This window comes from Thamnophis elegans, chromosome 12, assembly GCF_009769535.1.
Source record: "Thamnophis elegans isolate rThaEle1 chromosome 12, rThaEle1.pri, whole genome shotgun sequence".
In the NCBI taxonomy this organism is placed as follows: domain Eukaryota; kingdom Metazoa; phylum Chordata; class Lepidosauria; order Squamata; family Colubridae; genus Thamnophis; species Thamnophis elegans.
Window position 1 is genome coordinate 35,614,448 of NC_045552.1, and position 19,053 is coordinate 35,633,500.

General features: G+C 42.9%; 1 protein-coding gene across 1 annotated transcript in view; it reads right to left on the reverse strand.

Annotated features, from left to right (window-relative positions):
- The window catches only part of ZDHHC15 (zinc finger DHHC-type palmitoyltransferase 15), a 32,054-nt gene extending 16,207 nt beyond the window's left edge, over positions 1 to 15,847 (reverse strand). The window contains exons 1-7 of the mRNA XM_032228265.1: positions 15,667 to 15,847; positions 10,026 to 10,052; positions 8,673 to 8,767; positions 6,730 to 6,850; positions 5,170 to 5,239; positions 3,832 to 3,864; positions 1,578 to 1,698 (exon numbers count right to left, since the gene is read on the reverse strand). Of these exons, the coding sequence (XP_032084156.1) occupies positions 1,578 to 1,698; positions 3,832 to 3,864; positions 5,170 to 5,239; positions 6,730 to 6,850; positions 8,673 to 8,767; positions 10,026 to 10,052; positions 15,667 to 15,784 (585 nt within the window). The 5' untranslated portion in view covers positions 15,785 to 15,847. The remainder of the gene's footprint in view (positions 1 to 1,577; positions 1,699 to 3,831; positions 3,865 to 5,169; positions 5,240 to 6,729; positions 6,851 to 8,672; positions 8,768 to 10,025; positions 10,053 to 15,666) is intronic.
- Between the last annotated feature and the right edge of the window lie 3,206 nt (positions 15,848 to 19,053).

Below are 19,053 nucleotides of genomic sequence, written 5' to 3' on the forward strand. Positions count from 1 at the left end.
TGACCAGTTCTGGAGAACCAGTAGTGGAAATTTTGAGTAGTTCGGAGAACCGGCAAATGCCACCTCTGGCTGGCCCCGCCCCTTCTATTCTCTGCCTCCTGAGTCCCAGCTGATCAGGAGGGAATGGGGATTTTGCAGTAGCCTTCCCCTACCATGCCCACCAAGCCACGCCCACAGAACCAGTAGTAAAAAAAATTGAATCCCACCACTGGGAGAGGGATTCTTTTTTTCTGCAGCTCTGGCTTTGGCAGAGCCCCTCCCAGACATAACGGGAATGACTCAGTTGCCCTCCAGATGTGGCTGAATGGCATCCCCCTCCCTTCCTCCCTGACGGTCATTGCTTAAGGCTATTGGGAGTTAGATACAGTTGTTAAGTGAATCTGACTTTGCTTGTCAGAAGGTCACAAAAGGGGATCGCGTAACTCTAGGACACTGCAACCATCATAAGTGTGAATCAATTGGCAAGCACCTGAATTTTGATTACATGACCATGGAGATGCTGCAAGGATTGTAAGTGTGAAAAAACTGCTTGTGTTACTTTTTTCACTGCTGTTGTAACTTTGAATGGTCACTAAACAAACTGTAATTCTAATTCTAATTTCCGGTACGATTATAGGACCGGTATTCCTCAACTTACAAAAGTTCATTTAGTGACCGTTTAAAGTTACAATGGCACTAAAAAAGGCACATGACTATTTTTCTCACTTATGACTGTTGCACCATTCCCAGAGTCATATGATCAAAATTCAGGTACTTGGCAACTGGCATGTATTTATGACGGTTGCTACGTCCCGGGTTCATGTGATCAATTTTTTGTGACCTTCCAATGAGCAAAGTCAATGGGGAAGCCACAGTCACTTAACCACCTTACTAACCTAACAACTGCAGCGATTCACTTAAGAACTGTCTCACCTAGCAACAGAAATGTTGAGCTCAATTGTGATCATAAGTTGAAAACTACCTATACTATTTCTCCACCTTAGGAAATTTAAGATGCATGGACTTCAACTCCAGAAATCCCCAGCATGGAGACCCTGAAGCCCTGACCACAAAGCAGCTGAGGGCAGGACAGGAAGCAATGGGTGCAAACTTACCAAGAGAGAAGCAACCTAGAACTAAGGAGAAATTTCCTGACAAAGAAAACAGTCAGTGGAGTGACTTGCCTCCAGATGTTGTTAATGCTCCAACACTGGAAGTTTTTTTTAGAAGAGATTGGCCAACCATTTGTCTAAAATGTTAGGAAACCCTAAACCTGCTTGAGCAGGGGGTTGGACTAAAGACTTCCAAGATCCCTTCCAACTCTGTTACACCAATACTGATTACAAGACAAAACGGCTGAATGAGAGGGGAATATGATCCATTATATATTTTAATGATAAATAAAAAAGACACTAGCTTGAAGTAGAAATGAATTTACCCAGTTTTGAAAGATTAGGACTGTAGTAATCCCTTGCACAATTGCAACTTTGTTCTGTTTGGAATGAATTGTGTTCCCCCTGGGGCTGGTTTTCACCCCAGAAGATTTCAGACTCCCATGACATACAGAAAGTAAACGGCCACCAGGCCCCCCAACTTACTGTCCAGAATTTGATGAAATATTTGAAGACTGTTGTTGCAATAAATATGCAGTACAACAGAGAATAGGCTAAAAACAGTAGGAAGAACTTGTAGTTAGAAAAGCCGATGCAGTTGTTCACCCTGGAGGAAAAAATAGGAAGGAAGGTGAAATCAAAATACATTTGGAGAAATGATGCTATGAAAAGCAAAAGCAGTAACAAGCAGCCTCGTTTCTCTGATGCAGCCCAATGCCAACGCCCAGCTCACAGAAGAGTCCCTGCATACACCCAGTCCATGGACACAGTCCCAGACCCCCTAATGCCCTCCCTCCAGTGGTGGGTTGCAGGTGGGATGCCCCAGTACGGGCCTACCAGAGCCCGCCCGGAGCAATGGGTACCGTTCCGGTACGGTGCTCTGGAGGGCCCACCCGCCCGCTCGCGCTCCTTACTGTGGTTTAAAGCTGTCAGCACTTCCGCGCACATGCATGGTGCGTACAATGCCTGCGTAATGCTCCATTGAGCAGCTGGAGCATCGTAAAGGCTTGGGAAAGCATTATTTGACGCTACAATGCATGTGCACACCGCACGCGTGCATGTGAGTGATGCCGGGGTCATTCCAACCATACCGGTTGGAACGGAATCCGGAACCCACCACTGCCTCCCTCCCTCCAGCCTCCTCCCAGGTGTACCTGCCTCTTCCTGCCTCTCCCAGATGCAGATAGACCCGGACTTCAGATCAAGGCTTAAACTGCCCCCCAAACTGGGATATGGTTAGACCTGACATCTTTGTTTTACTGCATTTTAGCCCTTCCTTAAGACAATTGGGATAGTAGTTTTCTTCCCTAATAACCTTTGTATCCTTCTTCCTCTTGGATATGGTGTCCAAAAATGAAAGTCTCAAACATAATTTTAATTTCTGTATCACTGCAGAGAGCCAGGGCTTGACCGATCCTCTCTAGTGTCCAGCTAATATACAAGTGTTTTCAAAAAAAATCTTCTTCATTCCTTCTTCATTATTAAGATCTGGTTTTCTCCTTCTAGTACTTTGTAAATATCCATTTCATTTCATGGTATATTCCAGTCTTCATCAAGTAATTCTTCCTGCATCTTTCATCTAGTCATTCATAGAAAATGAACTATATCTGCATATATAAATGTCTAAATCAGTATTTTTCAACCTTAGCAACTTTTAGGATATGTAGACTTTTAACTCCCAGAATTCCCCAACCATTAAGGCTGGTTGGGGAATTCTGGGAGTTGCAGTCCACACATTTTAAAGTTGCCAAGGTCGACAAATACTGCTTTCTGCAAGGCTCCAGGGAACGAACAATATTTGAGAGGCAGATCTTGCTTTGCTCTATGGAAGTATTTCTCAACTTTGCTGGCTGGGGAATTCTAGGAGTTGAAGTCCAGACATTTTAAAATTGCTAAGGTTGAGAAAGACTGCCCTAAAATAGAAAACCAAAAAGCCAATGCACGAAAATCTTTTCATAATAATGCCCAAGTCTACTACAATCCTCTTTGGCATATTTTAGATTGTTTTTTTCTAATATGTATAAATTTAAAATGGCTCTAGTTCAAATTTATTGGAAGACATTCTGGGCCTCCATTTTTATGGAGAGTAAGGTCCAAGAAATAAAACCAGGTAGTTGGAACACACCTGGCACAAAGGCATAGTTCCATTTATTATGCATTTGTGGGATTCCCCCAAAACATATTGGGGGAAATATACCAAAATAAGGACAATCTGCACCAAAGAGAGGTACAATAAGAATTCCTGTTAATGGAATATGAGATTCTGAATATCCTTTCCAGATTTGGGACGGACAAACATTAAGAATGAACTTTTATACTTGAGATATAACACCCAGTCCTTCTTTCTGAGTAGCAGAAACGGAAATAGTGTAAACCCACCAATGTGATATTCCGTTTTCTTTTGGCAGGTCGTTCAAAAGCATAAATGGATTGGGTAAATATTTCTCAAGGCAATGGGGAAAAAGATGCCAAGCATTCCATCAAGAATGCCATTTCACATGCATAATGCACAATGGATTCATGGCACATTTTTGCACACTTTTCTATGCATAACAATTTGAAGGTGTGCACCGTTTCGCATGATTTTTTATTGGAGTAGCTGAACCAAAGTTGGAGTTCTGAATTTTAAGCAATGTTGGTGGAATGATCCGGTCAATTTCAGAAACTGATACACCTCTATCCCTGAAACACTTTAATGTGTATATGATGGATTAATGAAATGGTCCTCAAGAGTCCTTACCATGGGCAGTGATGGTCCATTTTTAACACGCACCTATTAAAAAAAGAGAAAAATGTCAGGAACCACATGAGGGGGAAAAGAAACAAACCACAGACTTTGTTCTTTTCTAGATTACTCATAATTGAGGATTCTGCTTTTTTTTTTTTTTAAAGATAATGTCATTTATTAGCGAACCCTAAAGGTTCACAATTGCCAGGTCGCAATTTCATTTCCCAGGAAATCTCTTGTCATGATGTCCCCTTGTGAGGCTTTCTGTTATTGCATGTATAACACAGGACATGGTTGCTGTAACTTGTGTCTTGATTATCCTTTAAAAAAGGCATTCTGTGTTTGCTACCAACAGTTGAATGAATAAGGTGGTTTGCTTAGATATAAAGCCTGGGTATCAGGCAAACATTACTGACAGTCACGATATAAACTTCATTTATCCCTGTAGGGCTGTATTATCCTTCCCATCTTCTCTACCTTCTCCTCTCTATGGTATGTTGTATATTATGATTAATGATTATAACTATGATCTATGATACATGACCTATCACTTGTTGTTGGTATGTACATTAAAAACTTATGCACTGGAGACAATAGCAATAGCAATAGCAGTTAGACTTATATACCGCTTCATAGGGCTTTCAGCCCTCTCTAAGCGGTTTACAGAGTCAGCATATTGCCCCCACAGTCTGGGTCCTCATTTCACCCACCTCGGAAGGATGGAAGGCTGAGTCAACCTTGAGCCGGTGAGATTAGAACCGCTGAACTGCAGATAACAGTCAGCTGAAGTGGCCTGCAGTACTGCACCCTAACCACTGCACCACAAATTCCTCATGTGTCCAATCACACTTCACCAATAAAGAATATTCTATTCCATTCTATGTATTCTATTCTGTTCTGTTCTGTTCTAGTCTAGTCTAGTCTAGTCTAGACTAGATATTCACTGATACCCTCTCAATAAACTACAGATAAAAAGAACCACAAAAATTATATGCAATGCCAAGCTCACCCATCTTCTTTTTAAACTGAGAGTTGCCACCTTCAGCTCAAAGTCAGGCAGGAGATTTTGCCCTCCCCAACATATTGCCAACAATCTGAGTCATTTTACTGACCTCGGAAGGATGGAAGGCTGCTGAGTCAACCTTGAGCCTGGTGAGATTTGAACTGCAGAATTTCAGGCAGCTGGCACTCAGCAAAAGTAGCCTGCAGTACTGCACTCTAACCACTGTGCTGCCATGGCTAAAGCAAGCAAAACTATTTCTTTTTATGTTTCTAGTCAACAACATTCCTATGTAATTGTTGAGCTAACCTTCAAGCCACATTGCTTATGGATGAAAAGAATGAACTTACACAGCGCAAACTGAGCAATGGTGACATCGGTCAGGTTTGATAAGCTGACATCTGTCACAGAATCGAATGGCTGGAAAAGAATATGACAAAAATGTCCCTAGTTAATCATTATGACGAGTGCAAATTCTGTCTTATAAACTTGTTACTAGAAGCACCAAGGCATGTTTCTCAATGTTGGCAACTTTAAGGTGTATGAACTTCAACTCCCAGAATTCCCAGCCAGCATGGGGAATTCTGGGAGTTAAAGTCCATACATCTTAAAGTTGCCAACGTTGAGAAAGGTGGGACCCAAACAAGATTTGAGGGCTACTTTGAAGATAGGCGATGCCTTCTATAAAACCAGGGAAGCAGAGGTGGGATTCAACCGTTTCGTCTGAATTGGTAGTAGAAATCGCGGGTGGGCCTGCCCACCTGCCCCGGCTCTATGTCATCCTATTTAGGTACATTTTCAAGCCAAAGCGCATGCACGGAAGACCAAGTGCGTGTGCGCGCTCACATTTGCAAACTGGTAGGGAAAGTAAGTGAATGCCACCCCTGCAGGGAATCTACACTTTCTAGGTGGCTGAATGCTACAGGAGAGGAGATGATGATGATGCAGAGACACGCCCTTCACTAAGGCTTAGCTGATGACTTTATGGACAAAGTCATTTCTTGACAAAAGAAGTTATTTAACGCTTCTTTTTTCTAGGATGCTCAGTCAATTTCCTATATTGGAGTGGGTCCAAAAGCCTCCAGCTTTTTTGGTAAAGCTTCTCAGGGGTTTCTACCATGATTTTTTTATGTGAACTATGCTTCTCTGGTGATTTATTAGTCCCTGCTGGATACAAACGGCAAATTATGTTGCTGATTTTCCATGGATTTACCACTGACTTTCAGCATGTTAACTGTTCATCCTGGATATAAATGCTGCTATTCATCAGCCACTCCTATGAAATCAGGAGCAACAATCAAAGTGCATCCAACCTTGGATACCTTTACATTCCATAGGGCGGAGGGGGGAAAGCAGTGGTGGGATTCAAATAATTTCACAACCATCTCTCTGCCCTAATGATTTCGTCTAACAACCAGTTCACAAAACTGCTCAGAAAGTTAACAACCAGTTCTCCCGAAGTGGTGCGAACTGGTGGAATCCAACCACTGGGGAAAAGTAATAATTAGATGAGCTTTTCTCAATCTTGCGCCCTCCTGATATATTTTGGATTACAGCTTCCAGAATTACTAGCCAGAAGGGACAATTTCCCTAGATCAGAATTCACCCCACCTCCAGATTTACAATTCCAACTGGCAAGTAGAAATCACAGTGTAAATTTTAGCTAGGGTGAAAATGATAAAAGCAGCCAGGAAAAAGGCTGTAATGATGTCACAAGGCCTGCATTTTGATTTTAAGAGCTGGAATGAATGAACTCCTTATCGGTCCTTCCCCTTTAATACTAAAGCCAAACATTTTGTTATTGCTGATTTGGACGATGCTCTTTGTCAACCCAAAAGTTCTTCAAAAGTGGGGTGTCAGTGTGGGTTGCTGCATAGGTGGACCTTGCCCATGCCATGTTAGAAACTCACCGCCATTCCCTGTCCTTGTACAAACTGGCAACTTCCGGGCCATCTCTGCGAGGATCTGCCTCTGGCCCTCGGGCCTTTCTTCATCCTCATAGCGTTCCTTGTCGGCATACGACATGTGGAACTGGAAGTAGAAGGAAGAGAGTGAAATATGCATGGCTGTAGAACAGAGGTGGGGAACTATGGCCCCTTTGTGACTTGTGGACTTCAACCCCCAGAATTCCTGAGCCTTCTGGGAGAAGAAGGAAGCTGCCATTCTGAAAACGTCTTGCTGGAACCTGATTGGTCATGGGGGGAATCAGCAGTGGGAGGCAGTTAATGGGAGAGAAAAGTTGAACTAAGGGATTTTGGCCAGTGATTCTCCAGTTCTGGCTATGAACTACTGCCATGCACTTGACTTCTAATAAAACTATACCTTTTCTCAACAAATAGAGCCAAGGATCGTTACTACTTAGAGATTTAAGTGATGGCAGACCTGACATTAGGAACAGAGCTGCTCAGAGACCCAGATGTGTCTTTGTGCGTCCAAAAAATTAGCCATTGACAGACAACACCAGGCAACATAATAAATGCAGATTTAATGTCAGTTCAGAAGAGTGAGCAGGATCACATTCAACTTCTCTGCCCATTTCCCTCTGCTAGAATCTTCTTGATTCTAATCAATTAGAATTATTGAGTCTAATCCAATTATTGGTGTCCACCAGACAGCCTTACGCTTTTGTTACCAAGATGCTGATTCCACAATTAAAATACAGCAAAACCTGACCAAGCCATTCCGATTATTTCTGCCCTCCCATCAGCTCAACTGGGAAAGATTTCACAGACTTCTTATTCACAGAGACTCTGCCCTTGTGGATTCAGGGAGAAGAAACTCTTGCTTGTCTCCTCTATGGTGCCCTTTCTAGGATGCCCCAAGACATGCTCTCTCACCCCAGGCATTTCCAAATACAAGAATGTTCGCATTTATAATTTTTAAGGGATGCTAATCCCACACCCATGTATCGAGTGGCCAAATATCTGCACTGTAATACAGTTGCACAGAATTTTTATTGTACCATTATTTCTTCCCCTTCCTCAATAACAAATTGCTGTGTTAAACTATTTCTCTTTTTTACTGTATTCTTTTTATTGTAAAGGCTGGCCAAAGACCCTATAGAGATATTTGATTTATCTCAGGATCTAGCACCCCATGCTTTATATAGTGGAACTTGGTACTCAACTGCTTTGAAACTCATTGAATTTAGTACTCAACACATTTTGACATGAGAATTTTGTCCCAGTACATAACACATAAGCTAGAACTTGTTGGAGTCACAACATTATTCCTTATGGAAATAATCTGTTTGGTACTCATCATTTTTGGAACTCGTCGCGCCTCCTGGAAACAATTAATGAGTACCGAGATACCACTGTAATTGTAGCTGCTCCCAAACTGATCCACTTGCTTTCTGACCATGATGGCAGATTTAAAGTTATGATGAGACATCTATTTAGATTATTCTTGAAGGTGTGCACACACCACTTCTGCTCCGGCCCTGTGGAACGATCTACCCCCGGAGAGCCAGACCCTCCCCACTCTCACGGCCTTCAAAAAGTCTATTAAGACCTGGCTTTTCCGGCAGGCCTGGGGCTGTTGACCTCTTGAGTGAGGTCCAGCCCCACTACGGTTGAGTGTGTTGTGTTTTAACCTGCTTTGTTCTTTTTATTTCTTTTAAAACTTTTTAGTACTTTTTAAACTGTCTTTTATGTAAGCTGCCCGGAGTCCTTCGGGATTGGACGGCATATAAGTTTATTAAAATTAAAATTAAAATTCAATAAATTTATCTTCTCTCTTTATTTCAGCCTTTTCCAGACTACATTCTCTCCAGACATATGAACCAACTTTCATTCTGGGAGTTGAAGGTCACATATCTGGTTAGTTCCTTTATAAAATCCCTGAGTTTTACCTTTTTGTCCGGTTGCAGTGGAGGAGTAAATATAGACTTCCAATACGTCCATATGAAGAATATAAAGATGATATGGAATACTGTGAGATAGGCCACTAAAGAAGAAGAAGAAGGGGAGCATTAAGCAAGGAAGCAGAAATGCCCCTTTTGCTGCTAATCCTTTAATAGTATCCTTGACTTTCACAGTAGACAACATAAACCTCTTTCAAAGGGACTCTATGCTTAAGACTGGGGAGAATCAATGTTGAGTCCTGGTTTATTTATTTATTGAAATGTATACGCCACCTGTCCCTATATTATGAGTGTTGACTTCTTCAACTGGCCAGGAATACAAAAAAGGAATGCTATAGTTTGAGATCCCTTTCAAACACAAACTGCTGGGGGAGAGGGAGGGGGAGGGGGAGAGGACATGGATTCCATCAAGAAAAGGACGATGGAGGAAGGGAATTGAACCCTTTCCCAAGCCCAAAACGGCTGAGACTCCCACTCAACCGAATTGGGGAGCTGAACTTTATGAAAGCCACCCAGAGCTTCCCTGTAGTAAGATGGGTAGCCAATGCATTAAACAAATAATAAAATAAAATAATAATAAAATAATAATAAAATAATAAAATAATAATAAAATAAAATAATAATAAAATAAAATAATAATAAAATAAAATAATAAAATAATAAAATAATAAAATAATAAAATAATAAAATAATAAAATAATAAAATAATAAAATAATAAAATAATAAAATAATAAAATAATAAAATAATAAAATAATAAAATAATAAAATAATAAAATAATAAAATAATAAAAAAATAAAAAAATAAAAAAATAAAAAATAAAAAAATAATAATAAAATAAAATAATAAAATAATAAAAAATAATATAATAAAATAAAATAAAATAAAATAAAAAAATGAAATGAAATAAAATAAAATAAAAAAATAAAATAATAAAATAATAATAAAATAAAATAATAATAAAATAATAAAATAAAATAACAAAATAAAATAAAAAATAATGAAATGAAATAAAATAAAATAATAAAAATCAATTGCTGAAACTTCCTGACTAAGCAAGCAATTCGAAACTAGATCCCCATGGCCCAGCTTCTTCTTTGCATGTTTCCTTAATTAGTTGAATACAACTTAGATTCTCCTACAAGGTCTTATTACAGGCGAGGCCTGGGGACACTTTGCATTTCCATGAACCTCAACCGCAGTGGAAAGCTCCCATCAATGAATCCCTTTCTATTTCTGTCAATAGTGGGATAATCATATTGGATTATCATTGTAGGTGACTGCAAAGCAAGCTAGAGCAGAACAAAGTATAAAGATCAGATATAATAAATATCCACGTACCTTTTTCTACAGAGTTTGTCAGAGTCACTGAAAGAGAAAATAAGGACATTTCAAATGACCTATCAAGGTTTCCACAAAGAAATATGCTTGCAATTATGCCTTGTCTGAAATTAATTTTTCTTTATGTGTCATAAATCATATTATTAATTCCACTTCACTGATACTCACTTATTCACTTGATTTATTATCCTTATAACTGAAATGGCCCAAGAATCAAGAATGATATGTGGAGTTACTAATTACTTTGTTGTTGTTGGCCTATGAACAGAATTTTGCTAGACTAAAGCAAGATTCTTTTCCAACAAGTTCATTCATGGGAAGGATGAGAACTTGGGGAGAATTCAAGTGGAGCTGGAGCTGGTTGCTGATCTGCTGCAGATTTATTAAAACCTTCCTTGGAAGTTCTACCCTACTCTTCCACTTCTTCTACTTTCATGAATGAGGTTAAAACTGTCTCTCTTTCCCTCTGAATTTGATGATTTTAAAAGATTACATCTATTTAATTAGCTACCATGTTTGGCACATGATATTAATAAATAAAAATAGCAGTTATAATTATAGATCACATCTAACTTTTGCTCCTTCTTCAACTAGGATCTAACTCATTTGCCTGCCTGCTTCCTTAAGCTTACCTGTAAATCAGTTTTTACACCAGCTCAAAGACATTCACACCTGTCCACATTTACCTGGACTGAGCTTCCATTCATTCCAAGAGGGCTTATCTTTCCAGGCAAAAGAAGGGAAGTCAAAAACAACCATGTTTTCTGCTGTGTCACAGCTGCTGTACTGCAAAAATCACTTGCCCTGCTCAATCAAAGCTGTTTTTAAAGTCCTCCTCTCCTCAAAAGAAGGTGAGCACATGTGCAGTAACAAGTTGAAGCAAAATGCTTACGCTTCCTCTAAACTGGAAGAGAGGAAAGCATTGTATGTTTACAAATATTTCGTTTCTTACAGATTCTTTCATTAGGCATTTGCTCATATTTTATCCTCACAACAATTAGGCTGAGAAGAAGATCCTCAAGGACTAAACAGAGTATTTAAACAGAAGAGCGGCCAGCATCTTTAAGGACTTGAGTGCTAGTATGAGGATGTTCTTTTTGAAGGAAAGGGCAAAAAGCCATGAATGATCACGGCTTTACCTGAATAATCACAGGGCATCATGAAAATACCCACAGAATCAGAACATTCATCCGTGCATTGCTCAATACAGGGCTATGCAGGTGACTTTGGGACTCCAATTGGAACCAGACATCCACGAAGCCTGCTGTGAAGAATGATGGAAAGCAGGAGTGGCTGAATGACAGGGCTTGGTGAGGAATCCACCGATTCTTTATTTCCAAATAATCAAATAATGCAGTAGCACACAGAAAAAACTGGATGCAAAGAAACAGCCGAGGGAAAATGAGTGCAATGAGAAAGGAAGCACTGACCTCCACCTGCAATTATCTCTCATAGACAAATTGAGGTTCAGGAGATGATTGGGAAAACAGCAGCCACCTGCAAATTCCTCGGGGTTTGGAAGGTATTAAAAACTGCAAAATGATCTGCCTGAAAGAACTGAAAGATCTAGTGGGTTCTAGATCAGGGGAAGTGATAGTACCATTTTTTTACTGCACTAGTGAGGCCACACTTGAAATACTGCTCCCACTTCTGGTTACCATGGTAGAGAAAAGATTCTGAGGCCCTAGAAAGAGTACAGAGAAGAGCAACGAAGAGGACAAGACAAACCATAGGATGGATGGTTAAGAGGATGAGGTACATCTATGAAGCGAGGGCTTAGGGGTAACTTGATAGCGGCCTTCCAATACTTGAAGGGCTGTCACAGAGAAGGGAGGGTCAACCTATTTTCCATCGCACCAGAAGGCAGACAGGACAAGAGGAAATGGTGGAAGTTCGTTCAAGAAAGATCCTACCTGGAACTAAGGAGGGATTTCTTGACAGTGAGAACAATGGAACGGATCATCCCGGAGTTTTAGAATGTCAAATGCTGGAGGTTTTCAAAAAAAGATTAGACGTTCCTTGGTCCAGGATGACAGAAGGACTCCTGCCTTGTGCTGGGGGTTGGACTCAAAGACCTCCAAGGTCCCTTCCAGCCCTAGGATCCTATGATTCTAAAGTAAACGCAATCTTATTGCAGAAATTTCTGTAACCTTATCAATAACCTTCTTAAAGGGAATTCTGTGCGAATCTTTCTGCGGCTGAGTCAGCTGCCCAGAGGTCCTGTTGGTGTTCATCATCATCTCCAAATACTCTGTTCTGTGACTACTCGAACTCCTGAAGGGGCTCAACCTCCCTTGGTCCTGAGGCTGAATATTCCGTCTGCCAAACCTTCAAGATACAGCCTCACTTAAAAAAAAAAAGTATCTGAAAGGATGGTTGTAGCAGACAGCAAGTTCAAGCAAACTGTCCTTCCAGAAGGGCCCTTCTGCAACCGTTTATTAATTTTTACATTGTTTTGTGGCGTTTGGGCTCTGAAGACAGAAGGACACCAGACACCCAACTAGGAGTCCTGTTCATATTCCTTGCTTGGGTATCAGGTAGGAAGCACTTCCGGGAGGCAACCTTACCGCTGCACCTTCATCTTACCCTTTAGGAGTATTATAGGGGTCACTTCTGCTAAGACGCAGAATCCCTCTGCAGACTACACACACACACACACACACACACACACGCACGCACGAAGAAAGACACAGGCTTGCCCACACTGCTGTTTGCCAAGGTAAATGAACGTGGCAAAGCAAAGCTTTCTGGGGCAGTGTGTATGTGCATGCACACATAATCGGAAAAACTGACCTGGAGGCAAATTAAAACTCAAGGATTTTCTGTGTGTCTATGATTCAGATTCAGTTTTAATTAACTGAATCTATGGGATTCTTAACAAACCACCAGCTGCATTAAATTCCCGGGTAAATGGAGTGTCTCACACTTGCTTTGAAACCATTTCCCTCCTTAAATGAAGGCTGGCTGGTGGTTGATAGCATTGTTCCTCTCTGGTGTCATCAACTCCAGGAGCCCCTTGAAGAGAAAGGGATGTTTCTACCTTTAGAGTTCCCCGGGGGCTTTTTGGTCCTCTAGGAAGCCCATCCTTGATTTCAAGTCCTGGCTTCACCTGCTGGTGGCTGGGATGAAGCCCCTCTGCAGCCGACCTTCTCTCCCAATTCTCCAATCAGGGTTGTTATGTAAAGGGGTGAGCTATTTTCTGGAAACTAAGAGCTTTAATACCACTTTGATTTTTGCTCTGTTCTATCTAGGAGGCCACACAAAGGAACAAGTCACAACAGAAGATGGAATTATGTTGCAGATATCTCACCTACAGAACTCGCTTCTGATGGGTTAGGGGCTGGGATAGTTGGGGATATCTATTTTTTCTCTCCTGAATGATGAAATGTAGAGGGGGAGGGGGGCTCTTGAAGGACTCCAAGGTCAGGAGTAAAAGGCTTAAACAGAGCCTGCAGACTCCAGAGGTTTTAATAAACTTTGGTCCAGTTGCCATGATTTAACCTTTTGAGATGTTTTTGGCCTGGATGATTTACATTTGCAATACATTTTAGGGAGAAACCCCTGCAGCTGGTATGGCAAGAGTCCATACCAACAACTCTCTGCCTTAAATTTTTCATTTTGACTGTAGAAGTTATTTGGATGAGTAATGAAACGTCTCAATTTAATAAACTTGGGTCCAGTTGCCACGGTTTAACCTTTTTAGATGCCGCAGGATCTAGTTTTTAAGAATCAAGTGGGACCGGCCCCAAATTCACCAAGTAGTTTTAACAAAGTTCTCATCCAATTTAATCCACCCACTCTATATAATGCTTTTGACCATCCCACTGAGCTACATTAGCAGATTGTTGTGAGAAAGTTCCTGGATTGCCTGTGTTCCTATGGCACCCTAAACAAATTGCCCTGGGCAGCCTTCAGAAAAAAGTGGGGAAGAAATGCCTTTGCCCTAATGCTCACACAGCGTCTCTTCTGGTGGTGGGTTCCAGATCCCAATGCAACCGGTACAGTTGCAACGGGCCCCGGTGTCTACCACATGAACGCGCGCAGCATGCTAATGCGTCCTTACCTCTTGTGACGCCTCCGTGAACCTCCACAACACTCCAGCTGCTCGGCAGAATGTTGTGCAGGCGCCGTGCACTCTGTGCGCATGCACGGAAGCGCCAAAGAGCTCAAATACAGGTAAGAAGCTCGGGTGGGCCCTCCAGAGCACCATATCGGAACAATATCTGGTACTCCGGGCAGGCACCGGTACGCCCATACTGGGGTGTACCACCTGCAACCTACCACTGGTCCCTTCACTAAAGACCACCAACTTGGTTCCAGCCAGACTAGGGAATCCTGGGAGTTGAAGTCCACACAACTTAAAATTCCTGAGCTTGCACACCATGGCCTTAATGTAAATGAGATGCTTAAAGCAGCAGCAACCTTTTTTCCCAGGTTCTCCTAGAAACAAACAGCTTCCACAAGAGATTGGAAGCGCTTCTTACCAACAGTGCCCGAGGCAGGATCGCAGCCCCATCCGCTAAGCGTGCAATCCGGTTATGGGTGCCTGTTGGCTCTCTTTGCACAGCCCCTGCAATGGTTCAAGGAGGGGGACGTGCCGAAGTCAGGTGAGCAGGCTCCCCCAATCCAAGGCTCCCATAGGGGATCCCAGACAGGCTAGTCTGGCTTTTGTGCTAGGAGTGGGGAGCCAGGGCCCTTTTATGACTCGTGGACTGCAACTCCCAGAATTCTGGGAGTTGAAGTCCACAAGTCAAAAGACTTAAGAATAACTTTATTGTCATTTTTAAACCTCCACCCATCGGCACATATGAACGTGAAGCGTCGTTCCACGCAGCCCTCAAAGGGTCACCCCCTCCGAGACACACTAAACACGACAAAAACATCAATAAATACAGATAAATAAACAAACACGCATTTACCCAGATATATGACTCAGAAAGAACCCAGCCTAGCTCGGATGTATAAAAGGCCAATGAGGGTTCCCCACCCTCGCTGCTTAAAGCAACCGCCTGCAACCGGTCAGCAAGCTGCTCTTTCTGCTTCCAGGGTGGAAAGGAAGTCCCAGACAGATACACCCCCCCCCCAAGCATCCTCCCTGCTGGATTTTGCCCACCTCGCGGGCGGAGACGGCTTCAAGGCAGCTGGGCGAGCAGCGACCTGCGCTACATAGTTGCTCTTGTGCCAGGCAAGGAGGGGAAGCCGGGAGACGCTTCCTCTCTTGGGGCGCCTTGAGGTAAAGGCTGCGGAGGCACCAGGGCAGGAGATGGGGGGGGGGGCTTGGGGAAGCTTGGGGGGGGGCGACCTGTCCAGGCACAGCAAGACGGCAGCGACCTCCGCGATCCCCCCCCCTCCTGGAAGCGCTGGAGGGAGGTTGCAGTGCTACTCCCACCTGGGAATTAGCCCCCCCCCGAAATCCTCCCCCTCCGGCAACCAGGCGAGGGAAGCCCCCAGAAGCCTGGGACTCCAGTGCCCATCATCCTCAGTCCCCCCTCTCCGAAGGCAGCCGGGGGAGCTGTAGCCCAGGCCCATTGGAGAAGGGGCCCTTGAGGAAGCCCAGGCTGGGGAGGATGGGAATTGTAGCAGCCCCACAACGCTGGGGACGATGGATCGGGAGGCCCCTCCGCCCGCTGCGCCCTCCTACCCAGGCAGAGCTCGACGACATAGGCGTAGTAGGACCAGAGCACCACCAGCGCGATGATGAGGACGGGCACCCAGCCGAAGACCTGCTGGCAGCACCGCAGCCCCCTGGACAGCGCCATCCCCGCCGCGGCCCCCCTTGCGGGCCGGGCCCGGCGGCATCGGCGCTCGGCTGAGCGGGCCTGGCGGGCGCGCCCGTTCGTCCCCTCCCTCGCTCGATCGCTCGCTCGCTCGGGGATCGGCTGCGGCGCCTGGAGGAGGGCGGCCGAGCGCGCGGCGCGACGGGAAATGTAGTGCCAGGCCGCCTCTGGAGGGCCCCCCTGGGGCAGCGCAGACAGCAGGGAGACGCGCATGCGCACGCTGCTGAAGAAAGCGCGGGAGTGGCTGAGCGCTGGCCGTGTGGGTGGGGGGGTGCAGCTGGGAGAGGACCGCGGCTTCTTTCCGGATCCCTGAATGGGAACAGCCTAGAAATAAGGAGACATTTTCTTGCCAGTCAACCAGCTTGCCTTCAGAAGCCGTGGGAGCTCCATCAGTTGGAGGTTTTCAAGAAGAGACTGGGCAGCCGTCTGTCTGGAATGGTGCAGGGTCTTCTGCTCGAGCAGAGGGTTGGACTAGATCAGTGTTTTTCAACCTTTTTTGTGCAAAGGCACACTTTTTTCATGAAAAAAATCACGAGGCACACCACCATTAGAAAACGTTAAAAAAAATTAACTCTGTGCCTATATTGACTATATATAAAGTAATTCTCCCACGGCACACCTTACACTATGTCACGGCACACTAGTGTGCCGTGGCACAGTGGTTGAAAAACACTGGACTAGATAACCTCAAAGGTCCCTTCCAACTCTGTTATTCTGTTATTCCTGCAGCACCTTGAGATACACTGTGCTCCGCCACAAATGATGGGTTGGACACACCCTCCTGCCCCAAAGTGTAAGCACCCTTGTGGCCTGAGCAGTGCTGCCATCCAAGGAACCAAGAGGCTGGAGTTCCAATGCCTGAAGCCAAAGGAAACCAGCTTCTGGGCAGTTTTAATACCCGGCCAGGATTCCTCCTGGGAGCGAACCCTCTTTTCCTGAGCTAAACCATTTTATAAGGCCTTGGTAAAGCCACCCTTGGAATTCTGCATCCAGCTTTGGTCACCACTGTGTAAAAAAGATGTTGAGACTTTAGAAAGAGTGCAGAGAAGAGCAACGACGACGATCAGGTCTGGAGGCTAAAACACATGAAGAACGGTTGCAGAAATTGAGTTTGTCTAGTTTAATGAAAAGAAGGACCAGGGGAGATATGATAGCAGTGTTCCAATATCTCAGAGGCTGCTCCAAAGAAAAGGGAGTCAAGCTATTCTCCAAAGCACCTCAAAGCAGAACAAGAGGCAATGGGTGGAAACTAGTCAAGGAGAGAATCAACTTAGAACTAAGGAGAAATTTCCTGACAGTTCCAGAACAATTAATCAGTGGAACAACTTGCCTCCAGAAGTTGGGAATGCTCTAACACTGGAAGTCTTTAAGAAGATGTTGGCTAGCCATTTGTCTGAAATGGTATAGGGTTTCCTGCCAAGGCAGGGGGTTGGACTAGAAGACCTCCAAGGTCCCTTCCAACTCTGTTATTTTGTTATTCTGTTAAACCCTGATGTGCTGTTTTGCCGATGCAGAAGGTACAAAGACCACAGAGAGACCAAGTTTAAATGGTGTTCCCAATAACTTCTCTGTGTTCTTCCCCCAGAAAGTCCCCAACCATCTAAACTGACTACCCAGCCTGCCCACTCCCCACAATGGTTTCTTGCCCAGGAGTGAGCTTGGTTCACAAACATAAAACAAGCCGAACCTTAAAGCTGCCTCCAAAGGCAAGAGAAACAAATGGCAAGTCGAACATGCAGACCAAACCATAAATCGCAGGAGGGCCCAGATTGGAGCCACTGCCCACCAATGAAGCTCACCCTTGGTAAAATCTGCCGGGAGGATAAAATCCACAGAGCAGGCTTCAGCTGATGGGGCGACTGCGGTTCCTGGCGGTCACTCCTGGATGAGCCTTGGGTTGGACAGCAAGCTGCCCTGATGACCCCAATCCCAGGGAAGAATCTTGAACCAACCAAAATTAGCTGGATTTGCACATACCCAGTCCTAAACCATCTTATTTTTGTAAAAGATTTTTATTTTTAAAACAAACATTTCATCATTCATTAATCAGTATGTTGTCTAAATTTTTGTTGTGTCATAATAGTTATAGCTTACCCCCAAATTCTTTATATACATCTTATTTTAGCATTACACTTAACATATCTCATGTTATAACATTTCTTTTCCTAAATTATTTAATTTTATATTTTTATCCATATTCATTTTCTAACCAATGATAAAATAACCCCCATATATTATAATACCCAGATTCTTCCTTTCCTTTAATTGCTAGTGTTAATCTACTCATTTCTGCACAATCTAATATTTTCTTAATCACATTCTCATCTTGGGGATTTCTTCAACTTTCCAGTTTTGTGCAAATACAATTCTAGCCTCAGTTACTACATGCATAATCAAATATGCATTTTCTTTACTAAATTTCCCTAGTAAGATACCCAACAATTCAGGTTTTAAGTCAATATGTTGCTGCCTCATCTTCTCCAACCACCTTCGAATTCTTGTCCAGTATTTTTTTGATTTTATACATGTCCACCACATGTGATAATACGACCCTGGCATTTGGTGGCATTTCCAACATTTGGTTCATTTGTCTTTAATCATTTTTGCTAATCTTTCAGATCACATGTGCCATCTATAAAACATTTTGTACAAATTCTCTTTATATGCAGTAGCCATTGTTAATTTATAATTTCGTTCCCATAGTTGCTGCCATTTATCTAACTCTATTGAATATCCAAAAAAAATTGCCCACACTATCATTTTTCTTCTAATTTAATATGCAGTAAATCACTATACAATTTTTTAATCATTCGCGCCTCTGTTCCTGTATCTCATCCAATTTTGTCATCTCCATATGGAAGCCATATAATCTAGCATCTTTTTCATATCTAGATTGTATCTGCAATTGGGTATACCAAAACATGTCAATCCCTTGTTTTTCTAATTCTTGTTTCTTTTTAAGTTCCCCCTGTTCTGTCAAAATATCTTTATATCTACCAATGTTTCCCATATTAATAATATTTGAATGTATTAACGCTTCCATTGTCGAAAGCCTATATCTTCAAATAGTGTTTTTCTCTAACTTTCTCCCATACTACTAATAAAGCATTTTTATATAATGTCTTTGAAAATAACCAAGTATTTTATTTTTCCCATACCATAGGAAGGCATGCCAACCCAACTAAGCCATGTCCCTCTAATGTTAATAATTTCTCAGTACAATGCATTCTTTCATCCATGATAACACTGCT